At 45.6% G+C, this 19895-nt stretch overlaps 2 protein-coding genes and 1 long non-coding RNA gene across 3 annotated transcripts in view; 2 read left to right on the forward strand and 1 right to left on the reverse strand.

Annotated features, from left to right (window-relative positions):
* Nucleotides 1-19895, forward strand: part of LOC146500090 (uncharacterized) — a 193876-nt gene that overhangs the window by 14312 nt on the left and 159669 nt on the right. The window lies entirely within an intron of this gene.
* LOC146500091 (uncharacterized) lies at nucleotides 2705-4745 on the reverse strand. Its single transcript, XM_085136502.1, has 3 exons — nucleotides 4644-4745; nucleotides 3307-4578; nucleotides 2705-2908 (listed from the first exon to the last, which is right to left on the reverse strand). Exons 1-3 carry the CDS (start codon nucleotides 4743-4745, stop codon nucleotides 2705-2707), a joined length of 1578 nt encoding a protein of 525 aa, XP_084992628.1.
* Nucleotides 6194-18141, forward strand: LOC146500092 (uncharacterized). The gene is made up of 4 exons (XM_085136503.1): nucleotides 6194-7672; nucleotides 17517-17639; nucleotides 17733-17891; nucleotides 18068-18141. The coding sequence occupies exons 1-4, from the start codon at nucleotides 6703-6705 to the stop codon at nucleotides 18139-18141; spliced, it is 1326 nt and encodes a 441-aa protein (XP_084992629.1). The 5' UTR covers nucleotides 6194-6702.

The following is a 19895-nucleotide window of genomic DNA, read 5'->3' on the forward strand; positions in this document are numbered from 1 at the left end:
GATCCTCTAAATTTGTGACACGCCATTTCCTCTCCAGATTACGAGTCATCTGCTTTAGGGTACGTGTTTGAGAATTATACCACGGGGTCAGGTACTTCTGATTAGAGACCTTAGTTTTCACTGGAGCTACAGTATCCAGAGTCGTACGTAGTGAGGAGGTGAAATTATTAACAAGATAATCGACCTCTGTTGGGGTAGCGTTCAGATAGCTGCTCTGCTCTATGTTGGTACAGGGCATTGACGATGATAACAGTGGCTGGATTATATTCTTAAACTTAGTTACAGCGCTTTCAGAAAGACATCTACTTTGATAAAGTCCACTCTCCACTGCTGCGTAATCAATTATTGTAAATGTAAATGTTATCAAGAAATGATCAGACAGGAGAGGGTTTTCAGGAAACACTGTTAAATGTTCAGTTTCTATGCCATATGTTAAAACAAGATCTAGAGTGTGATTAAAGTGGTGGGTGGGTTCTTTTACATTTTGAGAGAAACCAATTGAGTCTAACAACAGATTAAATGCCATGTTGAGGCTGTCATTTTTAGCATCTACATGGATGTTAAAATCACCCACAATAATTATTTTATCTGAGCTCAGAACTAAATCAGATATAAAGTCTGAGAAATCAGACAGAAACTCTGTGTAAGGCCCAGGTGGACGATAGATGATAACAAGTAAGACTGGTTTCTGAGTTTCACAGCTGGGGTGGACAATGTTAAGCATCAGGCTTTCAAATGAATTAAAAGTCTGTCTTGGTCTTTCATTAATTAATAGACTGGTGTGAAAAATTGCTGCCACACCGCCCCCTCGACCTGTGCTTCGAGACTTCTGGTAGTTAGAATGACTCGGGGGTGTTGATTCATTTAAACTAACATAATCATCCTGCTGCAACCAGGTTTCTGTAAGGCAGAGTAAATCAATTTGTTGATCAATTATTAAGTCATGTACTAACAGAGACTTGGAGGAGAGAGACCTAATATTTAATAATCCACATTTCACTGTTTTACTCTTTGGTTCAGATGTGGATACTGTATTGTTCTTTCTTTGTGATTGTTTAAGTTGTTTGTTGCTGGTTTTTAGTTTGTTTTTTTGTCTTTTTGGAAGCAGACACAGTCTCTATGGAGATGGGTTTTTGGGGGGGTAGCAGGAGGAGAGAAGCTGCAGAGAGGCGTGTAAGACTGCAACTCTGCTTCCTGGTCCCAACTCTGGATAGTCATGTTTTGAGGGGTTTAATAAATTTGTCGATATTTCTAGAAATGAGAGCTGCTCCATCCAAAGTGGGATGGATGCCGTCTCTCCTAACAAGACCAGGTTTCCTCCAGAAGGTTTGCCAATTATCTATGAAGCCCACATCGTTTCTGGGACACCACTCAGACAGCCAGCAATTTAAGGAGAACATGCGGCTAAACATGTCACTCCTGGTCTGATTGGGGAGGGGACCAGAGAAAACTACAGAGTCCGACATTGTTTTGGCAAAGTTACACACCGATTCAATATTGATTTTAGTGACCTCCGATTGGCGTAACCGGGTGTCATTACTGCCGACGTGAATTATGATTTTATTGAATTTACGTTTACCCTTAGCCAGCAGTTTTAAATTTCCTTCAATGTCGCCTGCTCTGGCCCCTGGAAGACAATTGACTATGGTTGCCGGTGTCTCTAGCTTCACATGTCTGAGAACAGAATCACCAATTACCAGAGTTTGACCCCCAGCGGGTGTGTCACCGAGTGGGGAAAAACGGTTAGACACATGAACGGGTTGGTGGTGTACCTGGGGCTTCTGTTTAGGACTACGCTTCCTCCTCACTGTTACCCAGCCTTTTCCCAGCTGCTTGGGGTCTGCCGGGGAACAGCTAGCGGGGCCTATGCTATCTTCGGCTGCACCAGCTACAGGGGCCTGGCTAGCTAAGGGTGAGAGCAGGGTGCAAAGCCGAGTCTCCAATTCAGTAATCCTGGCCTCCAGAGCTGCAAATATGCTACATTTGTTACAGATATCATTACTGCTAAAGGAGGCCGAGGAGTAACTAAACATCTGACACAATGAGCAAGAAAGTGCAGAAGGGACAGGTGAAGTAGCCATGGTGCTAACGGGTCGGCTACGAGCTAAGCTAGCGAAACAGTACAGAGACAGTGAGTGAATACTTTGGCTATAAATTAGGTAGTGAGTACACAGAAAGTGTGCTTCGGATGAAGCACGTGAAGATTATACTGTGAAAAAAGAAGGTATTTAAAAGTTGTTAATTAAACTGCTAAGCAAATAAGCTACTCAGAAACACCACTGTGTTTGAGCAGGAACAGGAAGCGATACTATACCACAGAGCGAGCGAACACCAAGTGACACTCTTCCCTCTTCCCTGTTTTGAGGGCCATGTCGGCTCCATTTTGTTTAGAGGATTTTTTGTTTTTGTTACGACCCCCTCTGCTAGGCGTCAGGGAAGGAGTAACATACACAAGCCCCCAACACAAAACTGAGTAAAGAAAAAGGTTTTAATTTCAAACTTTGAACAGAAAACCGACAGGGCTGTTCAACAGACCACTGGGCAAACAATTATTACATAAAGAAAAAAAACAGTCAAGAGTAGACTTAGACTGGGACTCAGTCTAAGTTCAAACATGCACCAAGGCTTGACAAAGTTCAGCAATATGAACAAGTTCAACAAAGATCGAAGAGGGAGGCACGAAGGGCAAACTGCATGTTCAGTCCTAAGCAGCAGCCAATGAGTGAAGGACCTCCAGCCTTTTGTAGCCACAGGTGGGCACGGTCAGCCACTGATTGCCTCTTGGAGCATCACGGGATCCCCGGGCAGCCAATCGTCCGTGTGGTCTGGCACACTTCATTCTGCATAAGAGAGGGTTGGCACGGGTCTCCCAGTAACCAATCACCCACAAGTCATGGCACACATGGATCTGCATGAACACAAAAAGGCAGTCTCACTCCCTCCAAGGCCCAGGGCCGTAACACCCCTCTCCTTATACTATGTTTTGTATACACAGGTTTCATTATTTGTGACAGACAACAAAACAAGTCATACTCACAACCGGGAGAGGTCCTCAACTAGTACTTTATCAGTATGTTTTGGGTTTTTTTTGTAAATGCCAAATCTCTGCTCTGAATTGTTTTCTTGCAGCAGCGGGGCCCATGGCATGAGGCATTTATTGCGGCTAAACAACCAGGCAAGAAATACAAGAAGATTAGGAACAGTGTACTCTACATTGGGTAATGCGCCGGACCCCAAGTACACATGGAAGTGATGAAGAGCTAGCAACAGAGCCAATGTCTCCTTTTCATTGATGGGGTAATTTACCTGATGCGTTTTAAACTTGCGGGAGAAGTAACAAATGGGGTGGTCCAATCCCTCTAAGTCTTTTTGCAACAGTACTGCTTTAGACCCAACAGCACTGGCGACAATATAGACCTGGTGAACGGGTCTGGGAGCATAACCCATCTCTATTCCACGCAGCACAACATTAAATCCGCATGCACTGTCTGCTGAGAAAGGTAACGCACTAGAAAGGATTAGGGTCTGAGACCCTCCGGTGTCTCTCAGTATGCGCACCGACTTTAGATCAGTGGATTTATCAGTTAGTGATACAAAACCATCAAAGATAAATGGGTCAAAACAAGGGTCTGGCACTTTACCACCACAATCAAGCACCTCAGGATGGAACGCTGCTTTCACAAAGGCAACCCCTTTGGGTTGCTGAGAATTCACTGTTTTGCGTTTCAGGGCCAAACAGTCCACAATGACATGTCCCGGTTTTTGACAGTAGAAACACTCTCGACTCTCTTTAGAGCCTAAAGGTTTAACATTGTGAGCCTGCTGCGCAGCACTAAACTGTGACTTCTCTTTAACCAGAAAAGAGGACTTATGGGTGAGCACATACTCGTCTGCGAGAACTCCTGCAGTTGCTAAAGTGGTTACTTTCTGCTCATTCAGATATAACACTATACTCTCTGGAAGACACTTTTTAAAGTCTTCCAGCAACATCAATTCACGCAATGAATCATAATCACTGGCTTTTGAAGCAGCGCACCACTTGTCAAAGAGGATACCTTTTTCCCTGGCAAACTCCTCATACGTTTGGGAGGGAAGTTTCCTCTGTAGCCGAAATTTCTGCCTGTATGCTTCTGGAACCAATTCATATGCTTGCAACACAGCTGATTTAACACAAGAATACTCCAAACTGTCTTTTAAGGGAAGCGCAGCTACCACCTCTTGGGCTTTTCCAGTCAGTTTACACTGTAATAAAAGGGGCCAGATCTCACTAGGCCACCACAAAGCACCAGCAATGCGCTCAATTGCTGCAAAATAAGAATCCACCTCAGCCTCTTTAAATGCAGGCACTAAAGAAATGCACTTACTAATGTCATAAGGAGTAGTAGACACGTGGGCAGAACCTGGACCATCAGCGGAGACAGATGAGGCTCGTGGCTGAGACTCCAGCTCCAGCTTACGCAGCCTCACTGTTTTATCTGCCTCTATTTCCAGCTTTCTGATCTCAAGCTCTAATTGAGCTCGCCTGGCTGGAGCCGTGCCAAGCGCATCTTTAGCCGGGCCCCGTCCCGTGCTTCTGAACTTCCAGAGGAAAGGGGATCATAGCGAGGGAGCGTGCGCGGCGTCTTCCCCCGCTCATCTCCCACACTGTCATGACCCGTACCATCTTTATGGTCCCCCTCAAATGAGGAAGTTTGACTAGGCTCACCAGAGACCACAGGCACTTCAGGCAGATCAGGGACTTGCATTAGACCAGCCTCCACCAACTCGTCTACTACCTGCTTTTTCAGGTCACTCTTACGGAGTGTTTTAGAGACCTGTAGCTTAAGGTGTTTTGCAATTTGCAGCAATTTGCATTTGCAGCAGCTTTCAAGGAGCACAACAGATGGAGCTTTTAAAAAATCAACAGGAGAACAAGTCATTAATCGCCTCTCATAAGAACCAGCAATTCTTTGTAACGTGTGGCATAACAGCTGTCAGCGCATTGTCAAAAGTACAGGAATAACCTTGGCGAGTATACATTACCCATCATAAATATAGATAACATTGGTTCGCAGTGACCAGGTTGCCTCAGCCTTTGTTATGGTTACACATACATATCACTGCATCAAGAAATACAATGTACTGTAACTCACAGCCCGTGAATAGCAAATAACCATTCATATACAGCACATGAGCAGCTATGCAAGCATTAATTACAGCCTTTGCATCCTGTCTTACTTCAACAAGACATATAGAGAACACACAACTGAGAACGTGCCTTAGCATCGCTACGGTACTTGAAGCTCACTTCCCCCGCTAGCCAGTCCATTAGCCTAGCACGATCACGTTCACATCACGATCTCATTCAAAACACAATACTTCAACAGTACTTAACTTATAACGGTATACTTTGATTCACGAGTTCACAACAGTCTTATTGCTTCTACTGTGTTACCTATTAGTCATTTTGAGGACTAGTAACCCACCTGTGTATTGAAATAATGGAAGATGTAAAGTGTAATTAGAAAATACTGATTCAACACTGAACGATATAACAAAGACCAAAATATAACTGGGGTGTTCCCTTTTTTCCTTTCCCAAAGGAAAAAGTGCTATAGCTTACTAGGGTATATTAGACTTAACAGTTACTATATACAGTAATGGACTTCTATACCTGTTACATCAGATTAAAACTTTGGGTGTAAGATTCAGATAATTATTAAATAATTAAAAACTAGACATTTTAAATGAGAATAAGAAAGAAAAGTATGTCTTTGTGCCCCCTTTTCCCTGTTAATGCCCTATCGGCCCCCTGGCTAAACTTTGGTAGATCCGCCCCTGCACAGTTACCAGCCGTCAGCTGCGTAGAAAAAGATCCTGGTGTAGAAAGTAATATTAAATAAATTCTAACAACAGCTTATCAAGCTTAAACGTGCTGCTGTTGTTCAGCCGCTGGTTTCCTCTTTCTGGTGAGAAGTGGACCAAAAACAAACAAGAGAGACGGACTCGCGACAGAAAAGCCGATCAGCTGATCATTAAGCAGTTTCACGATTGAAGTAGCAGCAGGAGAGAGAGAGAGGCAGTCGCTCCATATATCGGTTGTTAAGCTTAATTGTTAGGATGCCTGGGTCGTTGAACCAGGCTTTTTGAGTTTATTATATTATTTATAATTTCTAGTCTTTGGGTTTTCATTAGTCATGTCTTACGGTTTGTCTCTGTGTAATCCTTAGTTGCTGTCTCCCCTGTCTGCTATATCCCCGTGTCCAGTCGGTGTCTGTGTCTGTCCTGGTCCCACGTCTCTGTTCCCTCTGTTGTAGTGCCTGCATGTGAGTCTGTGTCTTTTGTTCAGTCTGTGTTATGTGTTTCCTGTTTTACTTTGAAGGTCTCTGTCTTATCTCAGTGTGTTCAGTTTACGCTTCCTTGTCTCGTCAGTTCTGATTTGCCCCAGCTGTGTTTCCCTCCTGTTGTCCATTCCCTGATTGCTCCCTCTATGTATTTAAGCCCTGTGTTTCAGTTTGTCATTGTCGCGATCTACCGTTTATTTAGCTGTGTGTTTTTCCCAGTCCTCCAGTGTAAGTTTATTTTTGATATTTCCAGTTATGTTATATTTGAGTTTAACATTAAAGCGGTTTTGAGTTTAAGTTTTGCCTCCGAGTGTCTGCACCTTGGGTCCTATTCCTGTCTGCACACAGCCGTTCCCTAACAGAAGATCACGACCATAACATGGACCCAGCAGACTCCGTGTGGTATCGGCAACCCGCAGTTTCTGCCTTCCTCAAGGAGAGCGTGAGGCAGGAGGCTAAGCATGCCCGGGAGCTCAAGTCACCTTTCTATGGTTCACGTTTGGCTCGGGGAGGGCCCCGCTGCCTCCAAACTGCCATGGCTACGGCCGAGCCGGCGCCTGTGCCTCGGGCGATCAGATTGAGCACGTGCTCATTCTCTCCAGTCGCTACACCTCCGCCTCCACCCCTGGATTACCAGTCCGACAAGAGGGTTAAGCAGCGGAGGAAGAAGGATTACGTGATGCCGGACGTTAGACTCACTCCACTGCAGTCCTTCGCTCTGTTTTTGGGTCTGCCACGTTCTGAGCTTCACAAACTCTCTGCTTCCTCTTCGCAGCCCAGTTCGCCACCTCCCATTTCCCGGAGAAAGCGACGCTCACGCGGTCGCCACTCTGTCTCTGCTGAGCCACTCCCCATGGTGAGGTATAATGACTGTTTTCATTCTGCTCCCTCTGAGCTGGAAAAAGACAATCATGTGCACACTGTAAATTCTGAGACTGTGAAAACTGTTAAGACTGTTAGACGTGGTGGTGGTAGGAAGCTAAAAAACATTTTAGAGGAGTCTGTGTTTGCTGAGCCTGCTCCTTTGCACCGTTGTGTTCCTGCTCCCAGGGCAGCTCGGGCCCAGCATTCCCCTGCACCTGTTTCAGTGCTTCAGGTGAGGGAGGCTGAGGTCCAGCTGGTCCCTGCTCCGGTGTCCAGGCCGGCTGGGCCTCTGCCTGTCGCTGCACCCAAGCCATCTCCTTGGGTGGGGACAGCAGCTGCCCAGCCATTGACGGTGCCTGTCCCGGCTCCCAGTGTGAGGATGACCGGGAACCAGTTAGCTCCGGCACCCGTACCTTCTCCTCGGGTGGGAGTGGCTGGTGTCCGGCAGGTACCTGCACCTGGTTCTGACCTCACTGGAGGCTCAGGTGAGCCCTTCCAGCAGTTTTCTTTAGGCTCTGTAGGCTCAGACAACCTAGCCCAGCCATCTGCTAATCCACCACCTCGCGCACCATTACTACCATTCTTACAAGAGTCAATACATATTAAACTTCTCTCCATAGCTCAGACTTTAGCTCACCTATCGGCTCAGTCACCTGCTCAGTTCCCGCCTCAGTCATTTACTCCACCGCCTGTTCCTGCTGGAGGGTCCGAGGGGCCCGTCCAGCCTTCGTCTGCCTCCGCTGGAGGGTCCGAGGGGCCCGTCCAGCCTCCTGCTCCCGCTGGAGGGTCCGGGGGGCCCGTCCAGCCTCCTGCTCCCGCTGGAGGGTCCGGGGAGCCCGTCCAGCCTCCTGCTCCCGCTGGAGGGTCCGGGGAGCCCGTCCAGCAACCTGCCTCCGCTGGAGGGTCCGAGGGGCCCGTCCAGCCTCCTGCTCCCGCTGGAGGGTCCGAGGGGCCCGTCCAGCCTCCTGCTCCCGCTGGAGGGTCCGAGGGGCCCGTCCAGCCTCCTGCTCCCGCTGGAGGGTCCGAGGGGCCCGTCCAGCGACCTGTGTCGCCTGCAGCGCCGCCACCTGCGGCTCCCACGCCGTCCCCTGCAGCGCCGCCCTCGTCGGGTCCAGCCTCCGAGTCTTCGGCGTCGCCGGGTCCAGCCTCCGAGTCTTCGGCGTCGCCTGGTCCAGCCTCCGAGTCTTCGCCTTCGGCGTCGCCTGGTCCAGCCTCCGAGTCTTCGCCTTCGGCGTCGCCTGGTCCTGCCTCCGAGTCTTCGCCTTCGGCGTCGCCTGGTCCTGCCTCGCTCTGTCTAGCTTCGTCTGCGCCTGAGGTCCCCATGCCGTCTGGGCCTGCACGACCTGTCCGGCCTGCACGTCCTGTCCGGCCTGCTCGTCCTGCACGTCCTGTCCGGCCTGCTCGTCCTGCACGTCCTGTCTGGCCTGCTCATCCTGCACGTCCTGTTCGGCCGCTTTCCGGGCCGATGACTGGACGTCATTGCCATCATGGACGGCCCCCTGAACTACGTTGCCACCGGTGCCTCCCGCCCGGCCGGCCTCCTGACCTGCTCGGTCGCCGCTGGTGCCTCCCGCCCGGCCGGCCCCCTGAACTGTCCTCTTGGCTTTTGGGCCGCCTGCCTCCGGGCCGCCCCCCTGAACTACCCGGGTTTGGACTGTTGTGCCGTCAGCCTCCGGGCCGGCCTCCTGGACTTTTTCGAGACTGTTGCCTGGGCCTCTGCGCCTTTCATGGGCTTTTTGTCTGTTTTCTTTTGGGCTGTTGCTGGGCCGCAGTGCTGTTGTTTTGGGTATTTTTTGTCACTGGCTCCGTGTGTTTGTTTTGTTTCGGTCCCTCCGTCCTGTTCCCCCGCCGCCCGCCCTGGTTGGGTTGTTTTTTGTTTTGGTGTTTCGGGTTGGGCTGTCTGGGAGCCAGCCCTTTAGGGGGGGATACTGTTAGGATGCCTGGGTCGTTGAACCAGGCTTTTTGAGTTTATTATATTATTTATAATTTCTAGTCTTTGGGTTTTCATTAGTCATGTCTTACGGTTTGTCTCTGTGTAATCCTTAGTTGCTGTCTCCCCTGTCTGCTATATCCCCGTGTCCAGTCAGTGTCTGTGTCTGCCCTGGTCCCACGTCTCTGTTCCCTCTGTTGTAGTGCCTGCATGTGAGTCTGTGTCTTTTGTTCAGTCTGTGTTATGTGTTTCCTGTTTTACTTTGAAGGTCTCTGTCTTATCTCAGTGTGTTCAGTTTACGCTTCCTTGTCTCGTCAGTTCTGATTTGCCCCAGCTGTGTTTCCCTCCTGTTGTCCATTCCCTGATTGCTCCCTCTATGTATTTAAGCCCTGTGTTTCAGTTTGTCATTGTCGTGATCTACCGTTTATTTAGCTGTGTGTTTTTCCCAGTCCTCCAGTGTAAGTTTATTTTTGATATTTCCAGTTATGTTATATTTGAGTTTAACATTAAAGCGGTTTTGAGTTTAAGTTTTGCCTCCGAGTGTCTGCACCTTGGGTCCTATTCCTGTCTGCACACAGCCGTTCCCTAACATTAATATGGGAATGCTTTACAAACATTCAGAGATTAACTTACACACTTGCTTTACTTCTCTCTGAGATAACTTCCTCAGAGATGAAATACTGGTTTGGTAGCGAGGCTCCAAATACACACAGCTGCTCTATCACGTGACACATACTGCTGCGACGTGCTACGGTTATGAGCCGAGTTACTTTTGTGAGGTGCTTTTTTGATATTTAATGGATCGGATTACATTTTTTCTTTCTCGCCGATATCCGATCCAGTAATTTAGGTCAGTATCGGACCGATACTGATACGTAATATCGGATCAGTATCGGTCCATCTCTATTAACAACATAGATGAGATGAACTGCAATGACCGGAGGCAAATGAAGCTGGTAAGTTCTTAAAGGTTATGGGACTTATGTAGCCCTGAACTTTATATACATATATAAATAAAGCCACGTTTTTTACATTAGTAATTCCTTTTTTTTTTTTTTTTTTTTTTTTTTTTTTTTCTTGCCTGTCCCGTTTGGCTCTTTTGCCATCAGAATTATTGTCTAAAGGCGAAGAAAGATGCCCAACAGATTTTCTTTACCAAATTGACCATCCCAGCTTTGCCGTAATGGTCCATTTGATTCACCTTTTATTCTTTATTTTATTTCCACTTGCTGAATGCGGGACAGACTTGACTGGGGGAAAGAAAAGGGAGAAAGAAAGAGGGAAAGAAAAACAGTTGAGAAGAGGGACGGGGGAGAAGGGCAAAAAACAAAAACCAACAGAATAAGCAGAAAAAAAAAAAAAATACATATATCGATCACCTGGATCACCTGTTGAGAAAAAAAAAAGAAAACAAGCAGAAGAAAACGAGAGTAATACAATAAACAACATCACAATGATATATGGGAATATGACAGTAAATACTAAATATTAAACATTATTGTGCAGCACGTAAGATCGACAGCACAGTGTGCATTGAGGTAGGAGCCAAAAAGGGTGTAGTTTGTGTGTGTGATCACCCGTGTGTACACCTGTGAGCATGGACACGCTTGTTTTCTTAAAAGGTTCCCTCATGTAATGATCTGCTAGAGGGTGTGGGGGGCCACTGCCCCGTCCTCCAGGGCATGAAGCAGGTATGGAGGAGATCAAAACTCCAGACATCCAGAGGCCCTCAGAACACAAGAGACCAAGGAAGACCAACAGAGGGGCAGCCGTGCCACTGTCCCAGAAAGAGCTGAGGAGAGTCCCAGATGAGGGGTCACCCAGCAGCCACGGAGCAGAAGCCAGGGGGGGTTGCAGTGACGTGCCCGGGAGCTCCGCCGGCAGCCAGCTGTGCCTGAGTGACCGAGCCCCAGGCCGAGAGGCCTGGGGCTTATCGGGGTGGCCTTCGGAGGCACCCCACCTCCGAAGTGGCCCAAGCGAGCCCCAGGCTCCAGGCCCCGATAAGCAGCCGCCAAAGAGTGAGCCGGTGTGTACCCGGACGCCCACCCCCGGACACAAAGAACCACCAACGCACCGATGTCTGAGGGAGTCCGCCCCCGGCAGGGGAAGTGGTGGGGGGAGATAGGCCTCCAAACCCTGGAGGGCCTGAGCTGTCCTCAGAGAGGTGGCGTCTGATACCCAACCTGACATATGGACACAGACATACAGGCACACACAGATACAAACATCCATTCCCACCCTCATGCTCTCATATGCACTTACTCCACACTCAACCAACGTGGAGACAGACATAAAGAGACGCTGTACACACAATCACACTCCCCAAGCGTACTCTACGAACCGGGTCTAGGTACCCTTGCCCCTGGAGGGGGGAACTGCACCCAGACCCAGGTTGTGTTACCCTTTTCCCTGCGGTGGGGAGAAGCAGACCGCCCCGACTCCGCAGCAGCAGGGAGGCCCCACATTCCGGACCCCAGTCGGACGGCCAACTCCTCCTCCTAGCCCCCCTGCTCCAGCAGACCGCAGAGAACGAGGGCGAGAGAAGACTCCTAACCTCCCTCCACCCGCTCATTGTAGTGTTGATGTATGTGTGTTCTAAGGTGCATTTAAAACCCAGGAGGGCATGGAGCTACCTGCCAGAGAGCAGCAGGTAAGCGCATAGTCCCTCCTGCTAGCCCTCAATGTCTACGTGTATTTAAAATTGAGAGGTGGGCAACGACGCCAGGGGTGAGGTGTACACCCTGATGGTAATTGGGATTCCGTGTAGCGTGCCCACCCCCAAGATCCTATATGTATGTGTAATGAGAGTGTGAGTAATGTGAATGTCTAAGTTGCGGGATAAAATTGAGGCAGAGGCAGCCAGAAGGGGACAGAGGGGGGGGGGGGGGGGGGGGGGGTTACCTCCTCTGCACCCTGGTGACACACCCCTACTCCAAGGCCCTGCATGTGTGGGTGGTTGTGGTGGAGCGGGAAGAGGGAGGCAGCTGGAGATGGGGAGGGAAGGAAGGGAGGGGCAAGTGACCCCTCCCTGGGGCCAGCTCCCCCGCTGACCCCAGTAGGCACCCCCATACTCCGCGACCCGCCAGGGAAGGGGGGCCCAGGCCCATCCGAACCGGGGCCCAGTGCAGCGGCGCCGCCCGGCCCCACAGAGCCCGGGGCAGTCCACCCAACCCCACCACAGAGAAAACTGCACCCACCCCATCATCCACTCATCTTCCAGACTACATAAGACAATAGACGCCCAGGCTGAGATCTTCCTCCACCTCTCCTGTATCTCCCCCTCTTGCAGAGAGAGTTCCTGAGAGAGGAAAGCCCCTGCAAGATGTGACAACCCCCCCCCCACCAGTTGAAGAGCCCCCCAGGTGGCTCGGCGCACCGGCAGCACCCTGCGCCAGTGGTGGGCCCCCATATACCCACCGGCCCACAACCCCGGCAACACACCAACCAGGACCCAGGCCCCCGAGGCCCGGCCAGGGCCCCAGGCCAGAGCCGGAGCGCCCCCAGAACCTCACGCCCGTCCCGGATCCACCCAGGGGCAGCCAGGCTACCAGGTCAGTAACCCCCGTCCGTCAGCACAGACCCTCCCCTAGCCCCGCTGCACGTAGCCACGAGGATACCGTCACCTAAGAGCCAACAGAGCCCCTAATTGGCCATGACCGCTACCCCGGGTTGAGCCCCCCAAGGAAGATGCTCCCGGGGAACCCCCCGACGCCCTAAGCCTGACCCTACCCCCACACCAATCACAACAGTGAAGGCGAGACCAAAATATGACCCCCCACCCCCACTAGGTGATGGAGCTGATCAGAGGAGCCCAGAGCGATTGATCTGATGTGGTGGCAGAGGCTGTACCAAGACTAATGTAATCTAATAGATAATTTCTATATTGGTTAGAATTAAGATTGTTTTTATTTTTCCAGTTCATGAGGACTGTTTTCTTGGCTATGCATAGGGCAGTGAAAACCATATGGGCTATATTCTTTTCTGAAGTGACATTATCTAAGCTGCCCAACAAACACACTAAGGGGGAAGTTGGAATGTTACATTTCAGACACTTTGATAAGTCTTCACATATCTCGCGCCAAAACTTCTGAACTGGTGGACAGAACCAAAGAGCATGGATATAATTGTCCGGTGAATTGGTTTGGCAGTGTGAGCAGTTGTTGGTAGATGCAAAGCCCATCTTGAACATCCGATGACCTGTATAGTGCACTCTATGTAGTATTTTGTATTGAATTAATTGAAGACTGGGATTTCTGATTAGATGAAAGGTTTTTAAGCAAATCTGAGACCAGAAGTTTTGGTCTAAGTTAACTGATAAATCCGCTTCCCATTTTGCAATAGGAAGTGATATTGATTCATCTGTTTTAGAAAGCATTCTGTATATTTTGGATAGTAATTTGGGGGTTTTAAGAGTAAAAAATTGAACCACACTTGGTGGTGTTTGTAGTTCAACTTGACCCGGTTTAAATTTCTTTTTTATTATGGATTTAATTTGTTGATATTCTAAAAATCTTTTCTTGTTGATCCCATATTGTGTAACTAGTCTGTCAAATGAAATAAATTCTGTTCCTTCTAGTATATGTTCTACATATTTGATTCCTTTACCATTCCAATCTGAAAAGTTTATCATATTATTGTTTTGTAATATGTCAGGGTTGTTCCAGATAGGTGTACGTTTGCATGGGATTAATGAAGACTCTGTCAACTTCAGAAACTCCCACCATGCTGTCAGAGAAGAGCTGATGTTGATGCTTTTGAAGCATTCATGTCGTTGGATGTTTGAGCTGATAAATGGTAGATCTGAAATCTCTAGATTATTGCAAAGTGCTTGTTCTACATCTAGCCAAGGTTCATCTAAAAGGGTATGTTTTAGCCATCCTGAGATAAACTGAAGCCTGTTGGCTAAGAAGTAGTGCTGAAAGTTAGGTAGTTCTAATCCTCCTTTATCCTTGGTCTTTTGTAGTGTTTTTAAGCTTATACGTGGGGGCTTATTTTTCCAAAGGAATTTGGACATATATGAATCTAGAGATCTGAACCAATCTTGCGGCGGTTTAGTTGGGATCATTGAGAATAAATAATTTATTTTTGGTAATACCATCATTTTTATAGCAGCAACCCTTCCCATGAGTGATATGGGTAGACATTTCCATCTAGCCAGATCACCTTCTACTTTCTTTAAAAGTGGGGTATGGTTTAATTTAGTTAGATCTGCAGGCTTGGGAGAAATATTAATACCTAAATATTTTATATTTCCCGATTGCAATGGAGTAGAAGAGGAATTATGGAAGCAGCAATTAATAGGAAGGACTGTAGATTTTGACCAGTTAATTGAGTAATCTGATATTCTTGCAAAAGAGTTTATCAATTCAATCACCCCAGAGATATTGGTTTGTGAATTTTGGAGAAAGAGTAACACATCATCAGCATAAAGGCTGATTTTATGTTCCACGTTCTTGCATTTTATGCCCTTAATTGCTGAATTCTGTCTAATTGCTGCTGCTAGTGGTTCGATAAAAATTGCAAACAGTGAAGGGGAGAGTGGGCATCCCTGCCTGGTGCCCCTCAGGAGACATAAGCTGGAGGATGTCTGGTCATTTGTTCTGACACAAGCTGTTGGGGAATTATATAATATTTTTAACCAGTTGATGAAAGAAGATCCAAAACCAAATTTGTGTAAAGTTGCAAATAGAAATTTCCAGTTAACTCTGTCAAACGCTTTTTCTGCATCTAAGGAAAATATTGTAGTTTCAAGGTTTTTACTGTATGAGTAGTCTATCAAATTAAGTAATCTACGTGTATTTGTTGATGAGTGCCTACCTTTTATGAAACCAGTTTGGTCAGGATGAATTAAGAGGGGGGTTATTTTCTCTAGTCTCTTCGAGAGAGCTTTGCAGATTATTTTGAGGTCTACATTAATAAGGGATATTGGACGATAGCTTGAGGGATATACAGGGTCTTTGCCTGGTTTTAGCAGGAGATTAATGTTTGCAGAATTCATATTTGATGGAAGTCTGCCCTTTTCTTTGATTTCTAACAACGTTCTGTAAAAAACTGGTGCTAGAATCGTCCAGAATTCTTTGTAGAATTCTGCAGGAAAGCCGTCTGGACCTGGAGCCTTATTATTGGACATACTTATCAGGGCTTCCTGGAGTTCACCTGATGTCAGTGGCGAATCCAGTGCCATTGCTTGAGAGTCTAATAATTTTGGGAGAGTTATGTTGTCTAAAAATTGATCAATTTCCTTTTTAGATGGGTTTATTTGTGGTGAATACAACGTTTTATAGAAATCCCTGAAAATGTTGTTTATTTGTTTCGGTTCATATATTGTGTTCCCAGATGAATCTTGAACAGCACATATAGTTGTTTTTTCTTTATTTATTTTTAGCTGGTTTGCTAGAAATTGACCGGATTTATTACTATGTTCATAATTTTGTAAGCGTAGTCTTTGTACTAAAAATTTTGTTTTTCTATCAATTATCTCATTTAATTCTAGTTTTGTTTTGCGTATTTTGTTCAATGTTTCCTGATCTTGGTGGGACGCGTAGGCTTCTTCTAGTGATTTGATGGTTTTTTCTAATTCCTGAATATTTTTGTTTTCTTTTTTCTTTTTATGTGATGAGAAAGAAATTATTTTACCTCTCATCACAGCTTTCCCTGCTTCCCATAAAACAGAAGCTGATGTTCCGGGAGTGTCATTAAAGTCTAAATATGAAGTCCACTCTTTTTTAAAATATTTAATAAAGTCTTCATCTTTAAGCAGTGATGTATTAAATCTCCAGTTTTTACTTGGCATAGTATTATTCTTGTGCATTAGTGTTAAAGATACAGGAGCATGATCGCTGACAGCTATAGGGTGAATCTCAGTGTCTGAAACGTCACTCAGCAGTGAGCTGCTGACCAAAAAATAATCTAGACGATGGTAAGTTCTTAAAGGTTATGGGACTTATGTAGCCCTGAACTTTATATACATATATAAATAAAGCCAAGTTTTTTACATTAGTAATTCCTTTTGTGCAAAATTTTATATTGTTGTTAATAATAAATTATTTCAAGCACCAAAACAACCTGAAAGACCCGGCTCTTTTTAGTGAGCCGAGCCGAAAGAGCCAGTTCTCTAAAAAGAGGAATTCCCATCACTAGTACACTGGCTGAGAAAATGATATTTGCGAATTTATTTTGCAGATAACTTAAAAATGAATTGCTGGTCAGAAAAACAAAATCTGAAAACATTAACATTTGGTGCCTCTAAAGCAAAGAAATCATGAAAAAACTTTTAACAATTGTAATTCTTACAAAGCATTGTTTATCAAGAACAGCTCGAGATGAAACATTACTCCAGATGTTCTATCAGCTCCAGTTGTTCTAGCAGTCAGCCATCAGCTGACATTATATATTTGAATTCTCATATAATATTGCAGATCAGCTAAAGTTTCCCTTCGAGATCAAAAGTTATTCTTATTATAGCACAACTTAGTATGAATTAGTGGCAACCCATGTATCTGTGACCTGCATTCTGCAATAACTCACACTGTAACCTAAGGGTTAAACTTGAATTTTACCAGAATATAAACATCTATAAACTGTGTCAACTGTGCCAAGCTGAACTCATACAACTATTTATTGTAGCATTTAATCCTAACCCATTTTTTAAACATAAACAAAAAAACCTACACCTAGAAACGAGTCACTTTCTAAAATTCAGCAGCAGTACTACGCGTCGCCAACAACTCCACGTTTTCTCTCTCTGTACCTGGATAGTGTCTGCCTGCAGCACCAAAGGACTCCGCTTTTCATCTCTGTGGACGTTCCAATCAGATGAAAATCTGTAAAATATGAAAGTACAACACTCAATATTCTGCTTTGCATATAATGAATATCAAGCATATGAGATTTTAATTAAGAACTTTTTTTTGATACACCAGTGCATGTACTTGCTTTAAAATTTGTGGGTTTTTTTTTTATTTTCATTTGTTTTTCTTGGGTAATAAAATTTGTAGGAAAACAGACTCTTCTATGCATTCAGTTTTCTCACAACCTTTACTTTTATATCAGTGACAGAGAACATTTTGGAAAAAACATGTCAGCCTTCTACATAATGTTAAAAACCCAAATATTACAGCAGGGAGTCATTACAGCAGGGACGGCACAGAAATGACCCCCTTAGACCAGTTTTTCGTTTCAGTGTCCTTATTTTCCACCGACTTTTTGGTTCTGTTACTAGTTTGCTAGCACAGTGGTTCGCAAACTGTGGTGTGCGTACCACTGGTGGTACTTGGGCTCCATCTAGTGGTATGTGGGAAGTCTCCAGATAATAATATACCATGTTCTGGCTGAGGGATCGCTGAAATATTAAATACATTGATTAAAACGTACAACTCTAATATCACTTATAAATTAAGAAGGGAACAACGATAAGGCGGCCTACATGGATGAAGTGAAGAATCTGGCATCGTGGTGCCAGGGTAACCACATCCAGCTGAATGTCGGTAAGATCAAGGAGCTGGTGGTGGATTTCAGAAGGAGTAAGCACAGAGACTACAAGCCCATTATCATCAATGGAGCTCCAGTGGAGAGGGTCCAGTCCTTAAAGTATCTCAGTGTTCACATCTCCTCAGACCTGACATGGTCTGCCCACATCCAGGTCCAGTCCAAAAAGGCTAGGCAGTGCCTGCATCATCTCCGACAACTGAGGAAGTTCAGGGTCTCTCCAAGGATCCTCAGGACTTATCCTCAGGCGCTGTGGAGAGCATCCTCACACAGAACATCACATCCTGGTATGGGAACAGCTGTGTCAAGGATAAAAAAAACTCTTCAGAGACTGATCCATACGGCAGAACGCTGCTGCAGGGCTGCTTTCCCCTCCCTACAGGACATTTACACCAGGAGATGCTGGACTAGAGCAGCTCAGATACTGAAGGATCCGTCACATCCCAGCAATAAACTGTTCCAGCTTCTGCAATCAAGCAGAAGGTTCCACATCATCCGAGCAAAAACACAGAGGCTCAAGAGGAGCTCTTATCCTGAGGCCATCCCAATCATCCATAAGTGAGTGAGAAAGGACTCATTACCACATTCTCATATCATCCTGATCCTTCTGGCTTCACTATAGCACAAGACACTTTAACACCCTTTCCACGCAATATACACTAGCTGTAAATTTCCAGAGTATTCTATTTTTTCTTTATTTATACAATGTATATAACTCACCCACTTGCACATAACGTCCTCTTTGTATATAGTCATTCAGTGTATATAAAGTTCTCTCTCTCTTTTTTGTACAGTTGAGGAGCGTATCAGGTCAGTTTTCACAAAGAATCGTGAATCTTGAGATACAAAGCGTTAAACGCTGTGCAAAAACACAACAGCCCGGATAAACACAGAGTAGTTTGATCATACGTCATCACTTAAAGACCGGATATCCCACCTGCTGTGAATGTTTTCATGCACTACAGTTGTTCTTATTATCACTTATCACATCCTGTTTGTGACAGTGTAAACTCTATATGGTGTAAAAAGACCTATACTGTACTTTAATGCGGGTAATAATGGTGGTACATTGAGAGCCATATATTTTATTAAATGGTACTCGTTGTGAAAAGTTTCAGAACCACTGTGCTAGCATAAACTAATGTAAACAAACGAACCAACCCTGTGAAGTCACATTCGTCACATTGCTCTGATCCAGGGGTCAGCAACCTTTAACACCCAAAGAGCCATTTGGCCCCAGTTTCCATGGAAAAGAAAACACTGGGGGCCGCAGATACATTTTGACATCTAAAATGAAGATAACACTGGTATTGTTTTTTACCTCTATGCTTTGTATAAACAACTAAATTGTGTTGCTTGTGAAATCCATTAAGATTTAAGCTACAGAGAAAATTACATTTATGTAATGAACACATTTTGAACTCTTAAAAAATATAACAAAAAGGAAATAGGCCCTTTTAAATGAAGCTGAATCTGAACTTAAATTATTCATATAACAAAAACTGTAGTGAGACGTAATCCTTATAGCGCCTTTGGAATTTCGCAGCCTGTAGGGGAGCCCTGACCTGAATTTAAAAAAATAATTGGAAAAAAGCACTATGCTGCTAGAAAATGAAAAATACATATTTGCAAAATATCTGGATAAATATTTATTTTACTGTCTGCTGTGATATGTTTACAATGGGACTTCTGCTCCTGAACCTCTGTGCACAGCGTCTGTAAATGGGGGCTGTACGAAGTCACTTCATCTTTACGCAGGACTGTAAGCTGTCATCTGTGAGGCGTGAGCGGTGTTTGTTTTTACCATAGTTCATGGTGGAGAATAGCTGCTCACATAAGTATGTGGATCCGAAGATCCACACTTGGCATGCCTGGGGTTGAAAGTCTCGATAAATACTTGCACAGCATTTCGGCGGGTATGGTTTACGTGAGTATGACACTTATTTTGAGCCATGAAAAATAATAACATAATTTTATTTTTAGATTTCAAGATCAAAATAATCTTCCAATTTAATACTACAAGTTAAAAAGAACTAACACAAATAAAATACACTTCAGATAATTTTTTTTTTTTTTTCTCCGAACCACGTGGAGCCGCAGTATAAGGACTAAAGAGCCGCAACTTGCCGACCCTGCTCTGACCTGTTATAGCGCGAGGCGATCCGCGAGCGTCCGTCACACGTGACTGGGATAAACACAGGGTTAACATACGCCGTCCGCCGTGACGTGTTGTTTTTCAGCTGCTGTTTCAACGACAAAAAGAAATCAAAGGTTTCGTCATATAGCAACGG

This window comes from Neolamprologus multifasciatus, chromosome 16 (genome assembly GCF_963576455.1).
Source record: "Neolamprologus multifasciatus chromosome 16, fNeoMul1.2, whole genome shotgun sequence".
NCBI classification, from domain to species: Eukaryota; Metazoa; Chordata; class Actinopteri; order Cichliformes; family Cichlidae; genus Neolamprologus; species Neolamprologus multifasciatus.